Below are 19,159 nucleotides of genomic sequence, written 5' to 3' on the forward strand. Positions count from 1 at the left end.
CTTCCCTCCTGCCAATCCTGTCCATCAGCGAGGGCTGTCAGCTCTACTTCGACATCTCTCCTGAACCCAGTCACCTCTCACCCTAGTCCCTTCCAGTGCCCTAGCCCCAGCCACCATCATGCCTTCCCAGCTCCTCTAAGCCTTACCAGCCTCTCTGTTTCCACTTTTGTCCTTTTATGATCCACTAACATGGTAGACAGAGGGATCCTTCTAAACCACAAACCAATCCAAGTCACTCTCCTCCTTAAACCCCTCAGTGACTTCTCACTGCACTTAGGATGGAGCCGAGGTTTCCCGAGCATCCTGCAGACCCTTCCAACCTTTTCTCCCATTCATTCCCTCCACACCAGCTACACCAGCCCTCTCACACCTCTTTGGCAGCCAACCTTGTTCCTGTCTCGGGACCTTGGCACCTGCTGTTCCCACAGCCTGGAACCTCCAGATCTTCCTGTGGCTGGATCCTTCTTGTCATTCGGGTCTCAGCTACAATGGCACTGCTTTAAGAAGCCTTCCCTGCCCAACCCATCTAAAATTGCGTTAACACCCAACTCTCTGTCATAGTAGCCGACTTCATTTTACTTATATCACTTATCACCATCTGACTATTTATTTGTTTGTTTGTTTGCTTACTTGTTTCATGGTTTGTCTCCCCTCCCCCACTAGAATGTAAGCTCAGGAGAGTTCTTTTCTTCATTACTTGGTATGTAGAAGAACCTCAAATGACTATTTGATTGTCAAATGAATGAATGAATGAATGAGTGCAGGCATGAATTCTGTGAGGCTGGCTTCACTATCCCCAATTTACAGATGAAGAAACTGAGACACAGAGAGGCTAAGTGACTTGCCCAGGAACACAGAGTAGAATAGATGCTGATCTGGAATTTGGGTTTCTTGCCCAACAGGGCTACCTATACATGAATTGCTCTCTGCCACTTCCATGCAACTTCCTGCCCTTGAGGTTGCCCCTTCCCACCTCCACAGACTGACCTCAGAGGTCCTCTTGAGCTTTGCTTGTCTGAGGGGCCTTAGGGTAGGTAGCTAATTTGTTTTCTGTTTGTTGTTTTGTGTTCAAACAATAGACCCACCCTGGGCCAGTGGGAGGGTTGTGCTGTCCCAATGCCTGTCTATCCTCCTTGGCTTTGCAGGGGACCATGGTAGGGGTCTGTGGCAACACTGGGAGTGGCAAGAGCAGCTTGTTGTCAGCCATCCTGGAGGAGGTAAGAGACTTGTGACCCATGCGTGTCCACCCACAGGCAGTCCCAGGGGCTCCCAAGCTGGAGTCGCCCAGTAAGTCACACCATCACTGTCTTCCTCATGGGAGTTGGAGCCCATAAAATTTTTGTCAATTGAAAATGGCGGAGCATGCACTGAGGGGAAGGTGAGTTGTAAATGTGCTTCCTCCTGACCCTGAGAGGTCACCTGAAGATCCATCCTCGCCTGTTCTCTCTGCTTTCCCCACCCTGTTTTGTAATCAACCAGCTATCAGGGTGGTGATACAGGGTGTCTCCAAAATGATAATAAAGTCATTTCATGAGGCCAAACTCAGAGTGGGACATGTGTCCCTTGTGAGGCAGCATCAGGAGGGCCAAGTTCAGGGAGATAGGAGGAGGAAAAAGGGAGAAGGGAGTGGAGAGATGGCCCTCTGGATGGGATGGGCCGTCTTACTGGTAGCCCAGCAGTATAACGTACATGCCTGTTGGGTACCCCTGCCCTTGAGACCTGAACCCTCCAATTCCATTGCCTGTGGACGTTCTTGAGGTCTGCTTAGTCCACAGCCATGCAGACATGTGGCTCAGCCCATCCCTTCTCCAGTTTCTGAAAAAGCCCTCCCATTCCCCCAAACATTTAAGGTCACATTGCACACCTGCCAGCCAGCAACACCTCACAATGGCCACAACACCTGGTACGTGTTTCTGGCCACCTCCCCATGGGGGTTCTCACCAGCTCTTCCCCACTCAGCCCCAGCCTCGCCCCGTCCTGGGGCTTCTCTCTCTTCATCCTCCTTTCTCAGAGGATGCCATCATCCCTCCTTCCCCCATTGTTGGGAGAACTAGCAGGTCCTTCCTTTATTCAGCTCACCCTCAGCTCCTTCTCCCAAATGTACATACCAAACTCAGCGCCTCCTTGGGATGTGGTCACGTCTGTACAATTCTCTCCTAATACATCAGTCTGGCAGATCATTTCATTGTGCTCCACGTGTCCTGGAGCTGGTGAGAAGAAAGACTACTTTTTCTTCTTTTAAATAGTAAAAATAGTTTAAATAGTACTTACATGCCTGGTCCTGTGCTAAGAGCATCTCATTTTTTCCTTCAACCCTGAAAACAACCTATGAGGAAGGCACAGTCATTAGGGCCAGTTTACAGACGAGTAGATGAGGTCCAGAGAGGTGACTCGCCCAAGGTCACAGAGCAGGTAAGGGCTGGAGCCAGGGCTGAAACCAGGTCCACCCGCTGTGGGAGCTTTGCTTTTCATCACAGCAGCCTTTCCTGTCGGCTTCCATTCAAGGCCACCTGTCTACGTGATAGTGGTTTGTCAGTCTCCTCTTCAGATGAACCACTTTGCTCCCAATAAAGGAAGACACAAAGATGTCATTGTAAAGTTTTGTTCTTATTAATTAAAGTGCGACTCCACGTCAGAAGCAGCACAGGGTAAGAAAGAGAAAGGAGCACAGGGTGACAAGGTCCTGTGCTGAGGTGACGGGGATGGGGTTATGGCTGTTATGTTTCTTTAGGGTGTGTTTTTAACCTTCTCATACAGAAGAGCAGGAAGGACACTACACTGAAGACCCCTATACTCACCACCTAGATCAACAGTTGACACCATTGGCATGTTTCCCACATCTATGCAGAAACATATTGTGTAGAACTATTTTATTACAGAGATTATGACACTTTTTCCACTAAAAACTTCGCCATGATGTCCAAAAATAGGACATTTTCCATCTAACCATGATGACATTATCACACCTGACAACATTAGTAATAATCCTGTGATATCCAGGGATGCTCAGAGAAGGCCTGGAACTTTCCGACTCACTGTGAAGAGCAGGGAGGTGCTTCTTGCTAGAGAATGGGGCTGGGGAAAGAAGAGAAGAAGTATGGGGTGTCTTCAATGCAAACTGAGGTTCAGTCACAGCAGGAACTGGGCTGCGTAGCTCCCGCTCCTGCCCATGTCCTCAGCGCCTCCCTCAGGCTCACTGGTGGGCCTGGCAGGACCAAGTTAAAAGTCCTATTTACATAGGAGATCCCCTAGGGTCCTGGAGGGCAGTGGGGCCCTGGGCACTGTGGCTGCTGAGCCAGGCAGGGTCTGTCCCCTGTCCCACCCCGGTCCTGAGGCTGGACTCACTCTGCTGCAGATGCACTTGCTGGAGGGCTCAGTGGGGGTGCACGGAAGCCTGGCCTATGTCCCCCAGCAGGCCTGGATCATCGCGGGCAGCGTCAGGGAGAACATCCTCATGGGAGGCCAGTATGACGAGGCCCGGTAAGCTTCTGGGAGGGGCGGAGAGGGACCTGGGGGTGTGTGGTGGTTTGGGGAGGGACCCCCAGCTGATAATAGTCAGTTGACAACTGCTAACACTGGCAGTGTGCTCACTTATATGCATCACCATGGTTCCTCCTCACTGTGAAAGGAAGACTATCATCATACTCATTTTCTGGACGAGTCAGCTGAGGACCCAAGAAGTTAAATAATTTGCCCAAAGTCACACAGCTGGGAGGATATGATAGAGCCAGCAGGATATGAACCCGGTGGCTTTCAGGAACTTCACACTTAACTCTTATGCTATATGGCTGCCAATAACCCTCCCACAATTGTATTGATTAATTCCTGACCCATCAGTCAACAGGTGAAACAGATGGGGTGATGATGTAGAGGAAATGAGTTTAGATCGACAGCCCGCAGGGCCGCCCATCTCCCATCCGTATCCCTCCATGCCCTTTGTGGCCTCTCCCTCCCAGGTCCTGGGTTGACCTGCTTGAGACATGCACTTGGAAATCCCAAGTGAAGTCTGTTTTGTGAAGGACCCATGAAAACTGCCCTGAACGCTACAGCTGTGCTTCCAACTGTGCTGCACTCTGGCCTCCTTTGACTATTTGCTGGGTTTTGCAGTCTGCCCCCAGTAACAACACTGAGAGCATAGATGCGTAGGTGTGTACACTGGCTGTCTCCAGCTGGTTGTCCCGTGGGCTCCTCAACATCAGCTCCAGAACCAACGCATGATCCCCCTGCGTGCCCAACCACCAGCCTCTCTGCTTCTCTTCCCAAGTTGCCCAATTCGGTTTAATGGTGTCAGTGAACTGTGCACCCCGGCGAGCCTGACGCCTCCTCCTCTCGCTTCCACATCTAGTTGGTCGCCAACCCTGGGCAGCTCTATCTCCTAAACATCTCTTACAGTTCTCTCTTCTTCTCCACCTCCCTCCAGTTGTGGTCTGTGATCTTTTTCTCAAACTCTTCCCACTGCCCCTGCCCTTGGCTCCCTGTCTCCAGTCTTCTCCTGCTCTGTTCCACCCTGTGTCCCGCTTCAGGAAGCTGTCCGAACACACAGCTCTCACCTTGTCATTGCTCTGCTTTCAGATTGGTACGACTCATAGGGCAGTGTTGACATATCCGCCAAAAATAAAAGCACACCAACTCTTTGCCTCAGCAAACCCACTGCTTGGTGTTTGATGCATAGATAATTTCACCCATAAACACAAAGATCCATATACAAGAATGTTCATACTGCATTGTTCATAGTAGCAAAAGACTAGAAACAACACAAACGTCCATCACAGGGGCACTGGCTAAGTAATTCATGGTGCAGCCAGGTAATGGAACACTGTGCTGCCGTTAAAACAATATATGCTGCACAGAGACACATATGACTGGATTATTTCTGAATAAATACATAAGAAACTGTGAAGTGGCTGCTTCCAAGGAAAGCAAGTGAGGGTCAAAGATGGGAGGGAGACTTGCTTTTCACTGTATCTTCTTTTTGTTCTGTTCAAGTCTTCACTAAGGGCATGTATCAGATTAAAGGAAATGAAGGGAGGAAGGAAATGAAAAAGCCTCCTGTGGTTTACCATTAGATGCAGGATTGGGTCCACATTTCTTATCATGGAATGCATGACCTTTCCCTTCCAAACTTGGGAAGGCTGGAGGTCCTGCAGCCCGGCCCTGCCCCTTCAGCTCTCTGTCCATCGCAGGTACCTCCAGGTGCTCCCTTGCTGCTCCCTGACCCGGGACCTGGAGATTCTGCCCTTCGGAGACATGACGGAGGTAAGTGGGAGGTGAGCCTCCCCCAGCTCTGTTATGATGGTGCCTTTGTAACGGTTTTCTGGGGTCTTCAGGCTGCCTCCCTGGGTAGGTAGAGGAGGGCCCCAGCTCTTCCTTCCAAGGCAGCCCGACCTGGCCCTGCAGCTGCTGCCTCAGAGCCTCCCTCACGAGGGAGGGAAGTTGGGACTCATCTTACACTGGGAGCTGGCAAAGAGGCTACCTTCCCCATAAGGACGGGGAACTGATCTCAACCTCCCCCTCCTGGAGCAGGAGCAGATACCCTGTGAGGATAAGAACTCTCCCAGCCAATCCCCTTTGAGCACCCACCCACCCTGCCCTCTCTGACCAGCACGTCCTTTGTCAGCGGGAACACCAGCCATGGCCCCACAGTGGCAATTTGATTTCTGACTCTTGCATTTTCCTGATAATTCACCGACTTTCACCTCAGCAGCCACTTTTAATCCACATGAGACCCTCGTAAGAGAAAAGCAGTGCTGTTGTTTTGATTTTACTGTCTAATAATAGCTCATGTGCTGAGCACTAATCACATGCCAAGTTCTATCCAGCAGCGGCAATGCATTGTCTAGCTGAGCCCCAGGGAACCCTAGGAGGTCAGTTCTTTAATATCCTTCTTCTAAAGGGGATACTGTAAATGCTTGAGGACAGAGAGCCCAGCTGTCTTGTTGACAGCCTTCTCTTCAGTAGGAAGAAGGAAGTCTGGTCTATATAATGCCTCAAGACGAGTATTGACCTCATCGGGCTGCTTTGAGGTTTGGACAAGCAGATACATACGAAGTGCTTTGAATAGTGCCTGGCGTAGAGCAGGTGTTCGCCCATCATTAGAAGAACACAGGAGGCGTTGCCTGTGTTTGCTGAATGAATGACTGAGGGGGAATGAGCCTTGGCTGGGCCAAGCAGCTTGTCCAAGGCACACGGTGCTGAACTGGAGGCAGAGCAGACAAGAGGTCACCCGGCCACTCTTTCAACTCTGCTTCTTCTTGACAGAGACCCCAAGAGTTCATGGCACAGCAGGGACTGGGTCTTAGCCCCTGGCTCCCTCGTCCTCAGAGCCTAACTGAGGGATGGGCCAGCCGGCAGCGGCCTGGAGTGCTGGTCTGCAAGGGGCCCCAAACCATGCTGCCCAGTAACTGGTTGCCTGTGACTGTCTGTCACTCCTGACATATGGTGTCATGCACGGTGGCCTTTCCCATGACAGCAACATAGAGCCCCAGCCTGTGTCGTGTTGAGTAGTTGTGCACGGGTCACACCCCTAACCCCAGGTGGGGGTCTCACAAGTTGACAGTTGCAGTCAATGGAGATGGAAAACCCGAATAAGATGTAAGAAGGTGCCGTTTCTTGGGCATGAATGATTCGCTTTTTTATCTAAATTGTTAAGGGTTTAATATGCCTTCTAAAAAGTTGGCAGGTTTAGAAAAACTGCATCTAATGGTCAATGATAGAATTCTGATTAACTGAAAATCAGTTTTTTCATCCTCTACTAAGCACATTTTGAAAACTATTTTTTAAATGCCAGGGGTGCCGAATCCTCAGGTGTCCAGGAGTGTGCACTGAGGGGGCTCAGTCTGTCACACCCGCCCAGCAGGCTGGTTTGGGCACAGCTGGCTGTGCTCCCCCTTGAGACACGGTGCGTCTGACTGCCTGTCCGCAGGTCGGGGAGCGGGGCCTCAACCTCTCTGGGGGACAGAAGCAGAGGATCAGCCTGGCCCGCGCTGTCTACTCTGACCGCGACATCTACCTGCTGGACGACCCCCTGTCGGCCGTGGACGCCCACGTGGCGAAGCACATCTTTGAGGAGTGCATTCAGAAGAAGCTCAGGGGGAAGACCGTGGTCCTGGTGACCCACCAGCTGCAGGTGACCACCCTGCCAGGGCTCTGGCCGTGCCTGACGGGTCACGGAGATCCCCGAGGCTCTGCCCTGTCAGTGTCATTTGGTAACAACCTCACAGCAGCTGCCCCTTCATCTCGGACTGGACCTCAAATCGGGGAGTGGTGCAAAGAATGTGCATTTCCTCTGCTTTCCACGTGGACAGGATAGGCCGGCAAAAGATTTGTGCGGCTGGTAAAAATTGAAACCAAATGTTAAGGTTTCCTTTATCTTCAAATTTAAATGGGCAGGCTCCTGCTTTTGAAGTTACAAAAAAAGAAGAAAATCCCTCAGAGAAGAATTCCCCAAGTCTCGCCTTCTTCCCTCGACTGCAACGGCTGTGCCTGCCGCTGCCTCTCACACGTCCTTTTCCCTAGATACTTTCATTCTTGGTTTTGGCCTCAGGACGTTGCTCTCATTTCTCCCTCTTCTGTGTTGGCCTCACTATTGTTTTGTTATAAAGTATTTAAGACATAAAAAAGGGGTAGACAGTAATCTGATGAAAACCCCCGTGTCTCCCACCCAGAGCCACAACCACACAGGATCCCTGTCAGATTGCATTCTGCTCCCTCCCTCCTGCTCTCCTCACTTTCCTGTCCATCGTTCCCTGCACATCTTCATCCTTTTACAACATACGTGTGACTCTCTGCACACGACAGGGTCCTTCTGCATATTTCAAAGCTTTATGTAACTGATATTTTACTGTGTCCTTCGGTAATTTGCTTTGTTCACTCAACGTTATATTTCTGAGACCTTCCTTGTTGATACACGTAACTCTAATTGATCCTCACTGGCATAGTATTCCAACATCTGAAGATACCAAAATTTATTTCTCTAGGACGGACACTTAGGTTTTACACATTTCTCACCTTTACAAAAAGGCTTCAGTGTACATCCTTCTATGTGTGTCTTTTTGCACTGGTTTGAGAGTTTTTTTAGGGTAGAGTTTTAGGAGTCAAATTGTTGGTTCATAATTCTTCAAAATCTTTAATTTTACGGCATATCGTCAAATTGTTTTCCAAAGTAGTTGTAACAATCTCCACCCCGCCCCCCATTTTATTAGAGTTCCCTTGACCTCCATCGTCACCAACGCTTGGGGTTCTCAGTGTTTAAGCTTTTGCCCACCAGGTGGGATCAATAATATTTGATCATGATTTAACTTTTACCTTTTCCGTTTGAATAGCCAAGTTGAACATCTTTTCATATGCTTACTGAAGATCTTATTTCTTCTGACTCTTTAGTATTTAGAGTTTTGTGACCAGATCATTTTGTTAGAAGATGGGAAAATCTGTGAAAAAGGAACTCACAGTGAGTTAATACAGAAACAGGGGCGATATGCCCAACTCATGCAGAAGATGCTCGGGAAAGTCACACAGGTAATTTCCACCCCACCCCTCCCTCTCGCCCCATGGGGAGGAGCCCCCTGCATTCAGGGTGTGTGCTTTCTCCCAGGAGGGGCTGCAGGACACAGCAAAGAGGGCGGAAGAGCCTCGGGTGGAAGGTCAGGCCCAGACCACCTGCCGGGAAGAACCTCTCCCTGACAATGCTGGTAATGGTGCTGGGATGGGACGAGAACGTCTGCATGCCCGCCTGTGCCCCCAGAGGTCCTGGCATGCCCTCCTGGACCCCGGACGGGGCCATGTCCCTCAGTGTCCGGATCCCAGACATCACACACACAGGTTACAGATCCAAGTAGTTGAGGAACGTGGGGTGTGAAGGAACCAGGGAGTGAGTGTTGTGCGGGCACAGCTGAGGGTGCGCAGGGGCAGAGGCAGAGGCAGGCTGGGGGTAGCTCTGGCCTGGAGTGGCTTAAATTTAAAACTTTGCAAGGCATTAGGACATTTATTCATTACATGTTTGTTGAGAGCAAATATTCAGAGCAAAAGTGTCAGAAATCAGAAATGACTTGGGCCCAGTTCTGCACGTCCAGGAGATCATGGCCTTGCTATTTTTTGAGACAGGGCAGCAGAACAGAAAGGCCTTTATTTTTAAAGTGAGACATGTTCTGGATTCGAATTCCAGCTCTGCTGCTTCAAAGCTGTGTGACCTTGGCCAAACAACTGAACCTCTCTGAACCCTCACTGGCAAAAGTGGAGGTAATGGTGGTTGCTTTGCAGTGTTGTAGTGGAGATTAGATGAGTCAGGTGTGGGGAAGCCCCAGCACCGTGCCTGGCACATTGTAGGCTCCTGTCACCAGTAGTGTCTTCAGCTGTGAAAGTAGAAATCGGTTTGGTCAGAAAAATAACTGGAGGAAGGGTGTGGATCACAGAATAAAAGGCAAAGTTGAAGAACCAGGCCTCAGCAACTTTGGGGTCTCAGTAGCAGGAACAGGTGCAGAATCTTTTTGAAGTAAACCTACTCCAAACATTTCCATCCCCTAGATTCAAATCCAGGAAGAGCCCGCTTCCCCAGGAAAAATTGGGGTGTTGTTATTAGAAGGGAGAGTGTCAGGCAGAAACAACGGACACCCCACAGTGCTGCCTCCTGTTGTTGTTGTCATCAGCAACATCTCCTGGTATCTCCAGGTACTGGTTTCCCTGCCCTGCTCTAGGCCAAGAGTCGGCCTGGGCTGGTGTCACAGCTGTTTTTGAGGAGTTGTCTCAGAAGTGTGTTGCTGCCAAGCATCTTAGCAATCATCTACTACAGGCCTGCCGTTGTCAGATGAGGAAACAGAGAGGTTAAGTGATTTGCTTGAGATTGCACAGTACTGTGATGACAATTCTGGAACAAGTTTCTGGTCCCAGGTCATTGCTTTCTTCATTCTCTCCTGCTGCCTCTCTCAACTCATGAAGCTCTTGAGAAGCCCAAACCCTCCAGGATTTATTGCATGGCTGGGGGTGGACCCCTTTCCAGACTCTGGAGGCCAGGTCAAAGATTACCTTCAGCAGAGTCTTCCAGGGAAAACCTGCTGGTCAGAGTCAGACTTGGGTGGGGCCCTGCAGCAGAAGACTGTGCAAGGAGTCCTCTTGACCCCAGAAGGAGATGCAGGAGACTGGGAGGCATACCATTTCCTTCTTCTCTTACCCTGATCCAGTGCTGGAAAATCAGCTCACCCAGACGGAGAAGATGGAAGAAGGCTCCCTGAGATGGAGGGTCTACCACCACTACATCCGGGCAGCCGGAGGTACGGTCTGTCAGCTGCCCATGCTATGCCTGGGGCTCTGTCTCAGACCAGCCCTGTCCCTGCTGGGTCAGACTGGAATGTGTGAGGTCACGTGAGGTCGAGAGACGCAGGGGAGTCCTGCCGTTCATGGTTTTAACTTGCACATCCCATTTGCACCACACTCAGTTATAGTAACTCTACCACCTGAGTCAATGCAGGAGGTTATTTGTTCATGAGTGCTTGAGTTAAAATGTACCTGCGATTGGTTTTAATCAGGTATGGTAAGACACGCAGATGTGGAAACTATTGTCATGAAGGGAGAAGTTTATACTCACAGATCCCTAGAAGCAGCAGACGTGGCACACCATGCAGGGCCACATGGGGAAGCACCAGGTTCGCTCAGAGGCAGAGGGCTGAGAAGGTAGAGTACGGCCCTGAGCCTTTAATGGAGTGTTTGGGGGACGGAGTGGGTGAGGCAGTGTGAGCACACTGAGTAAATATAGGATTGGAGGGTTTGAATAATTTGGGGGTGCTCTGGGCTATAGGGGCGATCCCTAGTTGTCTGGTACCTAGTCCTGGGGTGATTTAGGGAGGGAGAATAACGACTTGGTGTGTGAGAGTTGATAAATGAGATGGTTGGGAGTGTGGGCTGTGGATCGGGTGGTGTGTATCAAAGATGCGCCCACAGGGAGTTGTTTGCTGGCTCTAGGGATTAGCTGGCCCTGGGAAGGATGGTCTCTCCAGGACCAAGGCCCCAATACCAGAGCTCAGGAATAAGAAAATACAGTCAATGCAGTACTCTTCATTTCAGTGATTTTTACAAACTAGTGGGTTGTGAAATCAGTTGAGTGGATTGTAGGCAGCGCTGAAGAAATGGGATAGAAAAGAATGGAAAATAGCACGTGTTCAATATCCTAGCCCTGGTGAGGCTTTCATTTTGCTGGTACTGAAATGTATTTCTGACGGCAGACAGCAATTAGAAATTTCAAAGCTACTGCTGTATTAAATGGTGTACATTACCAAATTCATACACATATGGTCGTACAGTGTCGTAAACACAAAACCAAGTATATGGCACTGGATTTTGTGAGTAATTTAAGAGATTTTTGAGAGTAATTTTGACTCCATGCCAACGTTTACTCTCCACTGACTATGGAACCCACCTCGTGTCAGGTGTGTCTTCCTCTCTACCTGTCTGGGGGAGGAGGAGGCAGGCTGCGCATAGGAGATCACCATCCCCACTCCTTCCACCATGGGCGTCCCTGAGGAGTGTAGTGTCATCTTACCAGCCACCCCATGAGGCTGGTATGACTGTCACCATGTCATAGATGAGGAAGTGGAATGTCATGGACATTTGGTACCTCACCCAGGGTCACATAGCTTGTAAGTAGTAGAGCCAGGATCGAACCCAGGGCTTTCTGACCTCAGACCCCGGCTCTTTCCATTCCTCCAAGGTGTCCCAGGTGGCTGGGAGTCAGGGAGATCCATGAGCTGTGGTGGACAAGCAGCTTTGTCAATATTTGCCATGTATCTTTTTGTGGCACCTGTGTGTCTCACCCCTCTGCCTCCCAGGCTACGTGGTCTCTGTCATGGTTCTCCTTCTCATGGTGGTGTTCATCTTCCTCATGACCTTCAACTTCTGGTGGCTGAGCTATTGGCTGGAGCAGGGCTCAGGGGTGAGTGCTGTGGTGGGAGTGGGGTGCGTTTCTGTGGGCTTGTGTGGAGTGGGGTGCTTGTTCCTCCGTGGGGCCCCATGAGGGCCATGACAAGCCCAGAGCCTTCCGTTGCCAAGTTGACAAATGGAGGTCTGGAGAGAACCTCTGCGAGCCCGATTTCTGGCCTCCCTCCCCGCTGGCTCGGTCCTCCTGTGTTCAGAGTGAGCGGTCACCTATGCAGTCTCGTTGGGACAAAACCAAGAGGTTTCTGTCCCCAAACAGCTCCCAAGAATGCTTTACAGTCCACCTTAGGGACGTTTTCCTTTGGCAGCAGTTTCGCCTTCTTGCTCTGCTTTGTTTAGCGTCAGCCCCTGCACTCCTTGTTGGGGGCTGGGAGGCCACTCCAACGATGAACATGGCTGACTTCAGTTAAAGCAGGGAAAACAGACTTGACTCTGTCACTGCTGGCAGCAGGGGAGAGAGCTGAGCCCCACTCTCATTTGTGCAGAGGTGATTTGGGCGTTTTCAAGGGAGAAGGAGGGCGGGGGAGGGCAGGCTCAGGAGAGTCAGGAGGTGAAAACTACAAGGGTTGGTGAGTGTCCCTGGGACTGGGCAGCTGTGTCTGAGAGCTGGCAGTCACCCAAGTTAGGGATCTGTCCTCCCACAGAGCCTGGGAGGCAGGGGCCCTGTCCTTCCTGATGATGACATTTCAAAGAATGGTTCTCAGGTCCTGGAGAGAGATGCTTCTCAGTTGCCAGAGACACACGTTCACAACTGTGAGCCCCTTCTAGTTAGTGCTCTGAGGAAGGGAGGTCAGGGCCTGTTATCAGGTGCTGGCCAGAGCCAGCAGTCAATTTTCCTGGCAGCATTTGAGCTCCTCAGGCAGCATTCTAATGGGGTGAGGGTCTGAGGTCATCCTAGGGACACGCCTGAAGCTCTAGAAGGACACATGCTAGAGTTTGGTTGAGTCCCTCAGTGCAGGGGTCTGGGGGGAGTTGTTCTGCACTGAGAGTTCTGCAGCTCTCAGCCATCATGTGCCTGGTTAATTCACTAATCTCCCCATGTTCCGAGGTATCACTGTCCCCATTTTAACTGTGAGGAAACTGTGCCAAGAGAGGACGAAGAACTGCCCTGGGACGTGCAGGTCCAGGAGTGGACCTTCGTGCTCTGAATCCAAGCCATGATTTCCAGTGCTCTACATGGTTAAATTTGGGTCTTGTGTCAGGAAGTCAGAAGCCACTTGAAGTCTTTAGAGCTTCCAAAGATTTAACATAGGAATTCAAGGCGACACGTGCACCGGAGGGGCTGGAGGAGAGGGGAGATGTGGGCTCCAGTGATCTCAGCAGCAGGCAGCACTGAAGTGGCAGATTCTCAGAAGGACGGCTGCAAGCCACTGGCCAAACTCCACGTGCCACACACCTGCCACAGCTTCCACCAGCGTGTGATGGCTTCTCCTCCCATGAGTGGGTCACCTTGGCAGAATCTAACCTGATACCTTGCTGGCAGGGAGTCTGGGAAACCGAGTTCTCAAGCTTCCCCTGCATTGCAGTGGAGAGTGTAGAAGGGGCAGGGATGCTGCTGGATGATAATCAAGCACCAATTTCTAACACCCTAGAGCGAAGGAAATTGTCAAGCTGTTTCTACCCTGACAGAAGCAAGGAGGCCGCTGATAGGAACAATCAGGGTGAAGTGGGTGATGGAGTGGAGGGAAGAGCCGGAGTCAGGGAGACAGACCAGTTAGGCTGCTGTAGTAGTGGTCCAGGGGACGTACGATGGGGGCCTAATCCAGGGCAGGGCAGGGACGAGGGAGAGGAAAGGAAAGCAAAAGAACCGAGCAGGAAGGTTGTAACATATAGTTTCACCTTGTACCAGCTACTGAGTCTTACGTGGCCCCAGGGAGAAGGCTTTTTCTCCCAGCTGAGTTTCACCCTGGACTCAGGTGGTCTGACCCCCTCACTCACTGTTTTCCTCTATTTGCACACAAGGCTTCTGATATCCAATGTGCAGGTTTTCTCTGAGGGGTAGCAGAATATGTGACCCAAAATATGCCAGTTTAGCATGAGGATTATTTTGAGCTAAAGGCAATCCAAACTGTAGATTCAGGAAGAGATCTCCACCTTCCCCAAAACTCCCTAAATTTATGTTGGAAAGGGGCCCTGTACCAGGAAGAGAGCTATTACTAGAGATACCTTTTTACCTAAGAAACGTATCTAGAAAACAATGCAACATTGTTTTGCAAACATCTCCTCTCACCTTCCTGTGAATGGCCTTCCTTCCCACTGTGTCCCCAAAACCCCACCCCTTTCCTTAGCTCAGGATGTTATGTAAGCCTCAATTACCTGGCTGCCTTTTGAGCCTCCTATCTTTGGAGTTCCCACACATACAAAATTAAATTTGTTTTTCTCCTGTTAACTTGTCTTATGTCATTTCAATTGTTTGACCAGCTACACAACCAAGAATGGTAGAAGAGAAATTTTTCCTCACCTACACCTCACATCAACCAATACTACTTCTCTCCAGAAACCAGCTAGGTGTGCTACAATTCAATTCAATTCTGTAACTGCCTACCTGGAGTTAGTGTAGACCTCATGAGTTAAGGGTTCAGTCCCACAAGACCTCTCCATTTCAGATGCCCATCACAAGTCTGGACCTCCTGTACTTCTGATGAATCAGCTATGAATTGAGGCTTCCCATGACCCCCCATCAGGTTTGATAATTTGCTAGAACAGCTCACAAAACTCAGGGAAAGTTTTACTGGTTTGTTATAAGGCATATAATAAAGGATACAGATAAACAGCCAGATGAAGAGGTACATGGGGTGAAGTCTGGAAGGGTCCTGAGTGCAGGAGCATCTGTCCCCATGCAGTTGGGGTGCACCACCCTCCTGGCACATGGATGTGTTCAACAACCCAGAAGCTCTCTGTACCCTGTGCTTTAGGGATTGTTTTGGTGGCTCCATCCTGTAGGCATGATCCATTCTTAACTTAATCACCACTGCCTCTCTCCTCCCCGGATGATGGGAGTGGGGCTGAAAGTTCCAAACTTCTACTCATGGTGTGTTCTTTCTGGTGACCAGCCCCCATCCTGAAGCTGTCTAAGGGCCCCCAGCCACCAGTCATCTCTTTAGCTACAAAAAGACACTCCTATTGCTCCAAAGACTCCAAGGGACTTAGAAGCTCTCTGTCAGGAACCAGAGTCAAGGGCAAATATTAGAACAAAAGATGCTCTGAGCACCCCTATCTCTTAGGAAATATATTTCTCATCATTCCACACCCCCTATTCTTTCTTGAAGACCAACAGCAGCCGAGAGAGCAACAGGACCACTGCAGACACAGGTGACATCCTGGACAACCCTCAGCTGCCCTTTTACCAACTGGTGTATGGCCTCAGCACCCTGTTCGTAATCTGCACTGCAATCTGTTCCTCGGGGGCTTTCACCAAGGTCACGAGGAAGGCATCCACAGCATTGCACAACAAGCTCTTCAACAAGGTATGGGCCTGGGCACTGGGCATGGCCACAGGGTGAACTCTGACCTTGCCCCATTTTTTTTTTAGTGTTTATTTTTTGAACAGTTTTTGGTTTAAGAAAAATTGAGTGGAAAAGAGAGAGAGTTCTCATATATGCCTCACCACCACCCCTACTTTCTCTTATTATTAACATCTTGCATTAGTGTGGGGCATTTGTTACAAATGATGAGCCAATACTGATACAATATTATTATTGTTAAGTAAAGTCCATAGTTTACATTAACAGTTCACTCTTTGTTTTGTATATTTTATGGGTTTGGACAAATGTATGCTGACATGTATCCACCATTAAGTATCATACAGAATAGCTTCACTGCCCTAAATCCCCTGTGCTCCACCTATTCATCCCTCCCTTCCCCCAAACCCCTGACAACCACTGATGTTTTTTACTGTCTCCATAGTTTTGTCTCTTCCAGAAGGTCATACAGTTGCAAGTGTTCCCTGGTCACTAGGTGGGTGGGCGAGGCCAGAGAATGAGGTGAGTGCATTGTAGCTCTCTGCTCCTGGAAATGTGACTCTAGCGTTCAGTGTCCCTTGCTGGAGGGTCAGTGGTCACACCAATGCTGGCGTCCTTTGGCTCGGAACTGGCACATCTAGAGTCACTTGTAACTGCCGTAAGTTCCCTTTGAAGTGGGTATTATTATCCTCATTTTACAAATGAGAAAACTGAAATCCCTCGTGTGTTATGGTTAGAATATGTGCTGTGGTTAGAATGTCACGTTGTCTGTGGTATCACACGGCTTCTTGGAAGTGTCATTCCTCTCTCTCATTCATCAAATATACTATGCACTAGGTTCTGTGGTGGGCGTTGGGCTTACAATGGTGAATGAACTATGCAGGTATGGTTCAGGCCATCATGGCCTCATTGTCTAATGAGGAAGACAGACAAGAAAACAGGCTGTTGTAACATGGTGTGCAAAGTTACCCACAGGGTGGGGACACACAGAGCCATAAGAACATAAGGGGCACTAGCCCCAGCATGGGGGTGGTGGAAGGAAGACTGGGAGTCCAAGCAAGTTTTTTGAGGAAGGGACCTCTCTGCTAAGACCTCAGGATGAATCGGATTCGCCAGCTCAGGATCAGGAGGTGAACAGAAGCGGAGCATTTCCAGGGATTCAATAGAGTTCAGGAAGGTTGGAGCCCAGAGGGGAGAGTAGGAGTTCTCAGGAACTGAGGAGGGTACCCATCATTCCTCGTAGACGCCAATTGTGTTGACATTCAGTGTTTCAATGTTGGGAGGATGAGGTGGAGGCGTTTCCCCACATCTCAGATAAAGCAATGGGCTTGATGGAACCAGAAAGCAGGAGAGGGAAATTCTGCCCAAGGGCAGGCCTGTGGTGGTGGCACCAGCTAGGTGGTCTCTAAGGTTCTGACTCCACACTCCCAGATTCTAGGAATATCCAGTGCCTAGGCCTCGAAAAGATTCGTATTTTAATTTTGAGAGATTTTCAAGTTTTTTCCATTAAGAAATATGTTTTGCATTTAAAATACTTTCTTTTTTGTCCTTTATTTCTTTATTGATTTTAAATTTGCCTTTGTAGTTTTAAATAATCAGAAGGACAAATCTCTGAGAAAATTGGCTCAAGTGCAAAAACAACAGACAGACTACAAAAACAAAACCCAAAACAGATGATTTTGACACTTAGGAGGCGACCAGAAACCCCTTCCGTGTGTCCACCATTGTCCCTAATCTTGAGTGACAGGGGGCTCTCACAAGGAGGCCTTATCACTCCACAGCTGAACTGAGTTCCACTCCTGTGCCCTCTCCCTGCACCCACCCCCGTGAGTGCTCAGAGTCCTGGAGGGGCACTGCTTTGCTCTCTGGTTTCTTGAAGTGACTGTGACAATTCTTATTGCTTTTGCTCATGTATTAACAAAAGATTCTGGAGATCAAACTAAAGATAATTTAGAGGCAGAAAAGCGAGGAATCTCCTAATCTGCCCCTCTGCCTGTCACTACGCCTCCCACGCCCATAGAGAGCAAATGTGAGTGTGAACTATGCTCAGGCAGCAGCATCCAGGCATTTGCAGGGAGAGCTGCTGTCAGGACACTTCCTGACTCACATAATTACTGTTTATTCTCCGTCAGCTGTGCTTCCCGCCCCCCCACGCCCCACCCCCCAGCTCCTCCTCTCATTCCTCCCTTTAGGTTTGGGCCCAATAGATACTACTAACTTCTACTCATGTCTTTTTCTTGCTCTCAGCTTGAGGATTACACAGGGAGACGGGAGTGGTCTGCTGCTCAGCAGGGCAGGGTCATGAGCTTGTAAGAAATGCCGACCGTAAAGAGCTTGTCTGTGCCGGGGGCTGGGGAAGCCATGGGAGGCCTGGTGCAGTAGAGGTTTTGTCATTAACTACTGGGGTGACCTTGAGCAAACCACTAAGCTGCTCCACCTTCTCTGGGCCTGTTTCCTCATCTGTAAAATGAGGACGCAAAGTCGATGCTTTGGTAGAGCCCTTCTAGTCTGCAACGCCCTATGAGCTCCAGAGGGCTTCCTGCCCACTGCTTTTAGAGATCAAGTCAGGATGCCACCCTCGAGAAGGGCAGTCAGGGTTAAATTCACCCCAGTCGCCCAGTCGTATCAATCACAGTGGAACTGCTGCTGCTGATTTTGGTGATTCTGAGTGAAATCGGTCCCATCTGTAGAAAATAATAAGAGCTGGTATTAATGGGATGCTTGCCAGGGACAGGTACCATTGTGAGCATTTTTGTTGTGTTACTTCTTCCTCCTTCCCTTCCTTCCTTCCCTCTCTCTTTCTTAAATAGTAGCTAGAGATATAATTCACCTGAACATAAAATTTACCCTTTTAACTATACAACTCAGAGATTTTTAGCATATTTGCAGAGTTGTACAATCCTCACCACAACTCGGTGAAGCATCGTTATCACCCCCAAATTACAAATGAGGACCCTGAGACTCAGAGGGGTTAAGTAACTTGTCCAAGGTCACACAGTGGGAGGTGCAGGATTCAGGCAGCATTGCAATCCAGGCACATTGACTCTGTAGCCCACGCCTTTAACCATTGCTCTACCCTGCCTCCCCTGGACACCCCTTATCTGCATCCTGTACCTCTTCAGAGCCTAAGGGTAACTGACATCTTCAAGTCCCAAGCACGGCCTGCAGCTACTCTCATGATCTGGGCTGTTTTTTTCCCCGCAGGTTTCCTGCTGTCCCATGAGTTTCTTTGACACGACCCCAAGAGGGCGACTCCTGAACTGCTTTGCAGGGGACTTGGATGTGCTGGACCAATTCTTGCCCATTGTTGCTGAACAGTTCCTGCTGGTGTTTTTGGTGATGATCTCCATCCTGGTGGTTGTCAGTGTGCTGTCTCCATACATCCTGCTGACAGGAGTCGGATTAGCCATTGTTTGCTTCATTTATTACCTGTGAGTGGGTTCTTTTCGCTTGTGAATGGAGGGAGAGGCTGGGATCAACTTAGAACTGGGCAGTCCCTGTGGTGGATGGCCCAGGTCAGTCACTCTCATTCTCGATGCAGGATGTTCAAGAGGGCCATCAATGTGTTCAAGAGACTGGAGAACTATAGCCGCTCCCCTTTATTCTCCCACATCCTCACCTCTTTGCATGGCCTGAGCTCCATCCATGTCTATGGGAAAACTGAAGACTTCATCAAGGAGTGAGTGCTTCTGCTGCCATGTGAGGATGATGGGGATGGTGGGGGAGGGGAAGCAGGAAGGTAGGGAAGAGAGCATCTGGGAATAGAGTCATCTTCAGAA

General features: G+C 49.7%; 1 protein-coding gene across 3 annotated transcripts in view; it reads left to right on the forward strand.

Annotated features, from left to right (window-relative positions):
- The window catches only part of ABCC11 (ATP binding cassette subfamily C member 11), a 70,878-nt gene that overhangs the window by 24,864 nt on the left and 26,855 nt on the right, over positions 1-19,159 (forward strand). The window contains exons 11-21 of one of the 3 annotated variants that reach the window (XM_058527762.1): positions 1,146-1,217; positions 3,356-3,480; positions 5,184-5,256; positions 6,923-7,126; positions 8,380-8,514; positions 8,591-8,687; positions 10,173-10,262; positions 11,814-11,917; positions 15,189-15,386; positions 18,585-18,811; positions 18,922-19,059. In XM_058527762.1, the coding sequence (XP_058383745.1) occupies positions 1,146-1,217; positions 3,356-3,480; positions 5,184-5,256; positions 6,923-7,126; positions 8,380-8,514; positions 8,591-8,687; positions 10,173-10,262; positions 11,814-11,917; positions 15,189-15,386; positions 18,585-18,811; positions 18,922-19,059 (1,463 nt within the window). The other 2 variants (XM_058527761.1, XM_058527760.1) reach the window with 2 other exon arrangements.

This window comes from Diceros bicornis, chromosome 32, assembly GCF_020826845.1.
Source record: "Diceros bicornis minor isolate mBicDic1 chromosome 32, mDicBic1.mat.cur, whole genome shotgun sequence".
NCBI lineage: Eukaryota > Metazoa > Chordata > Mammalia > Perissodactyla > Rhinocerotidae > Diceros > Diceros bicornis.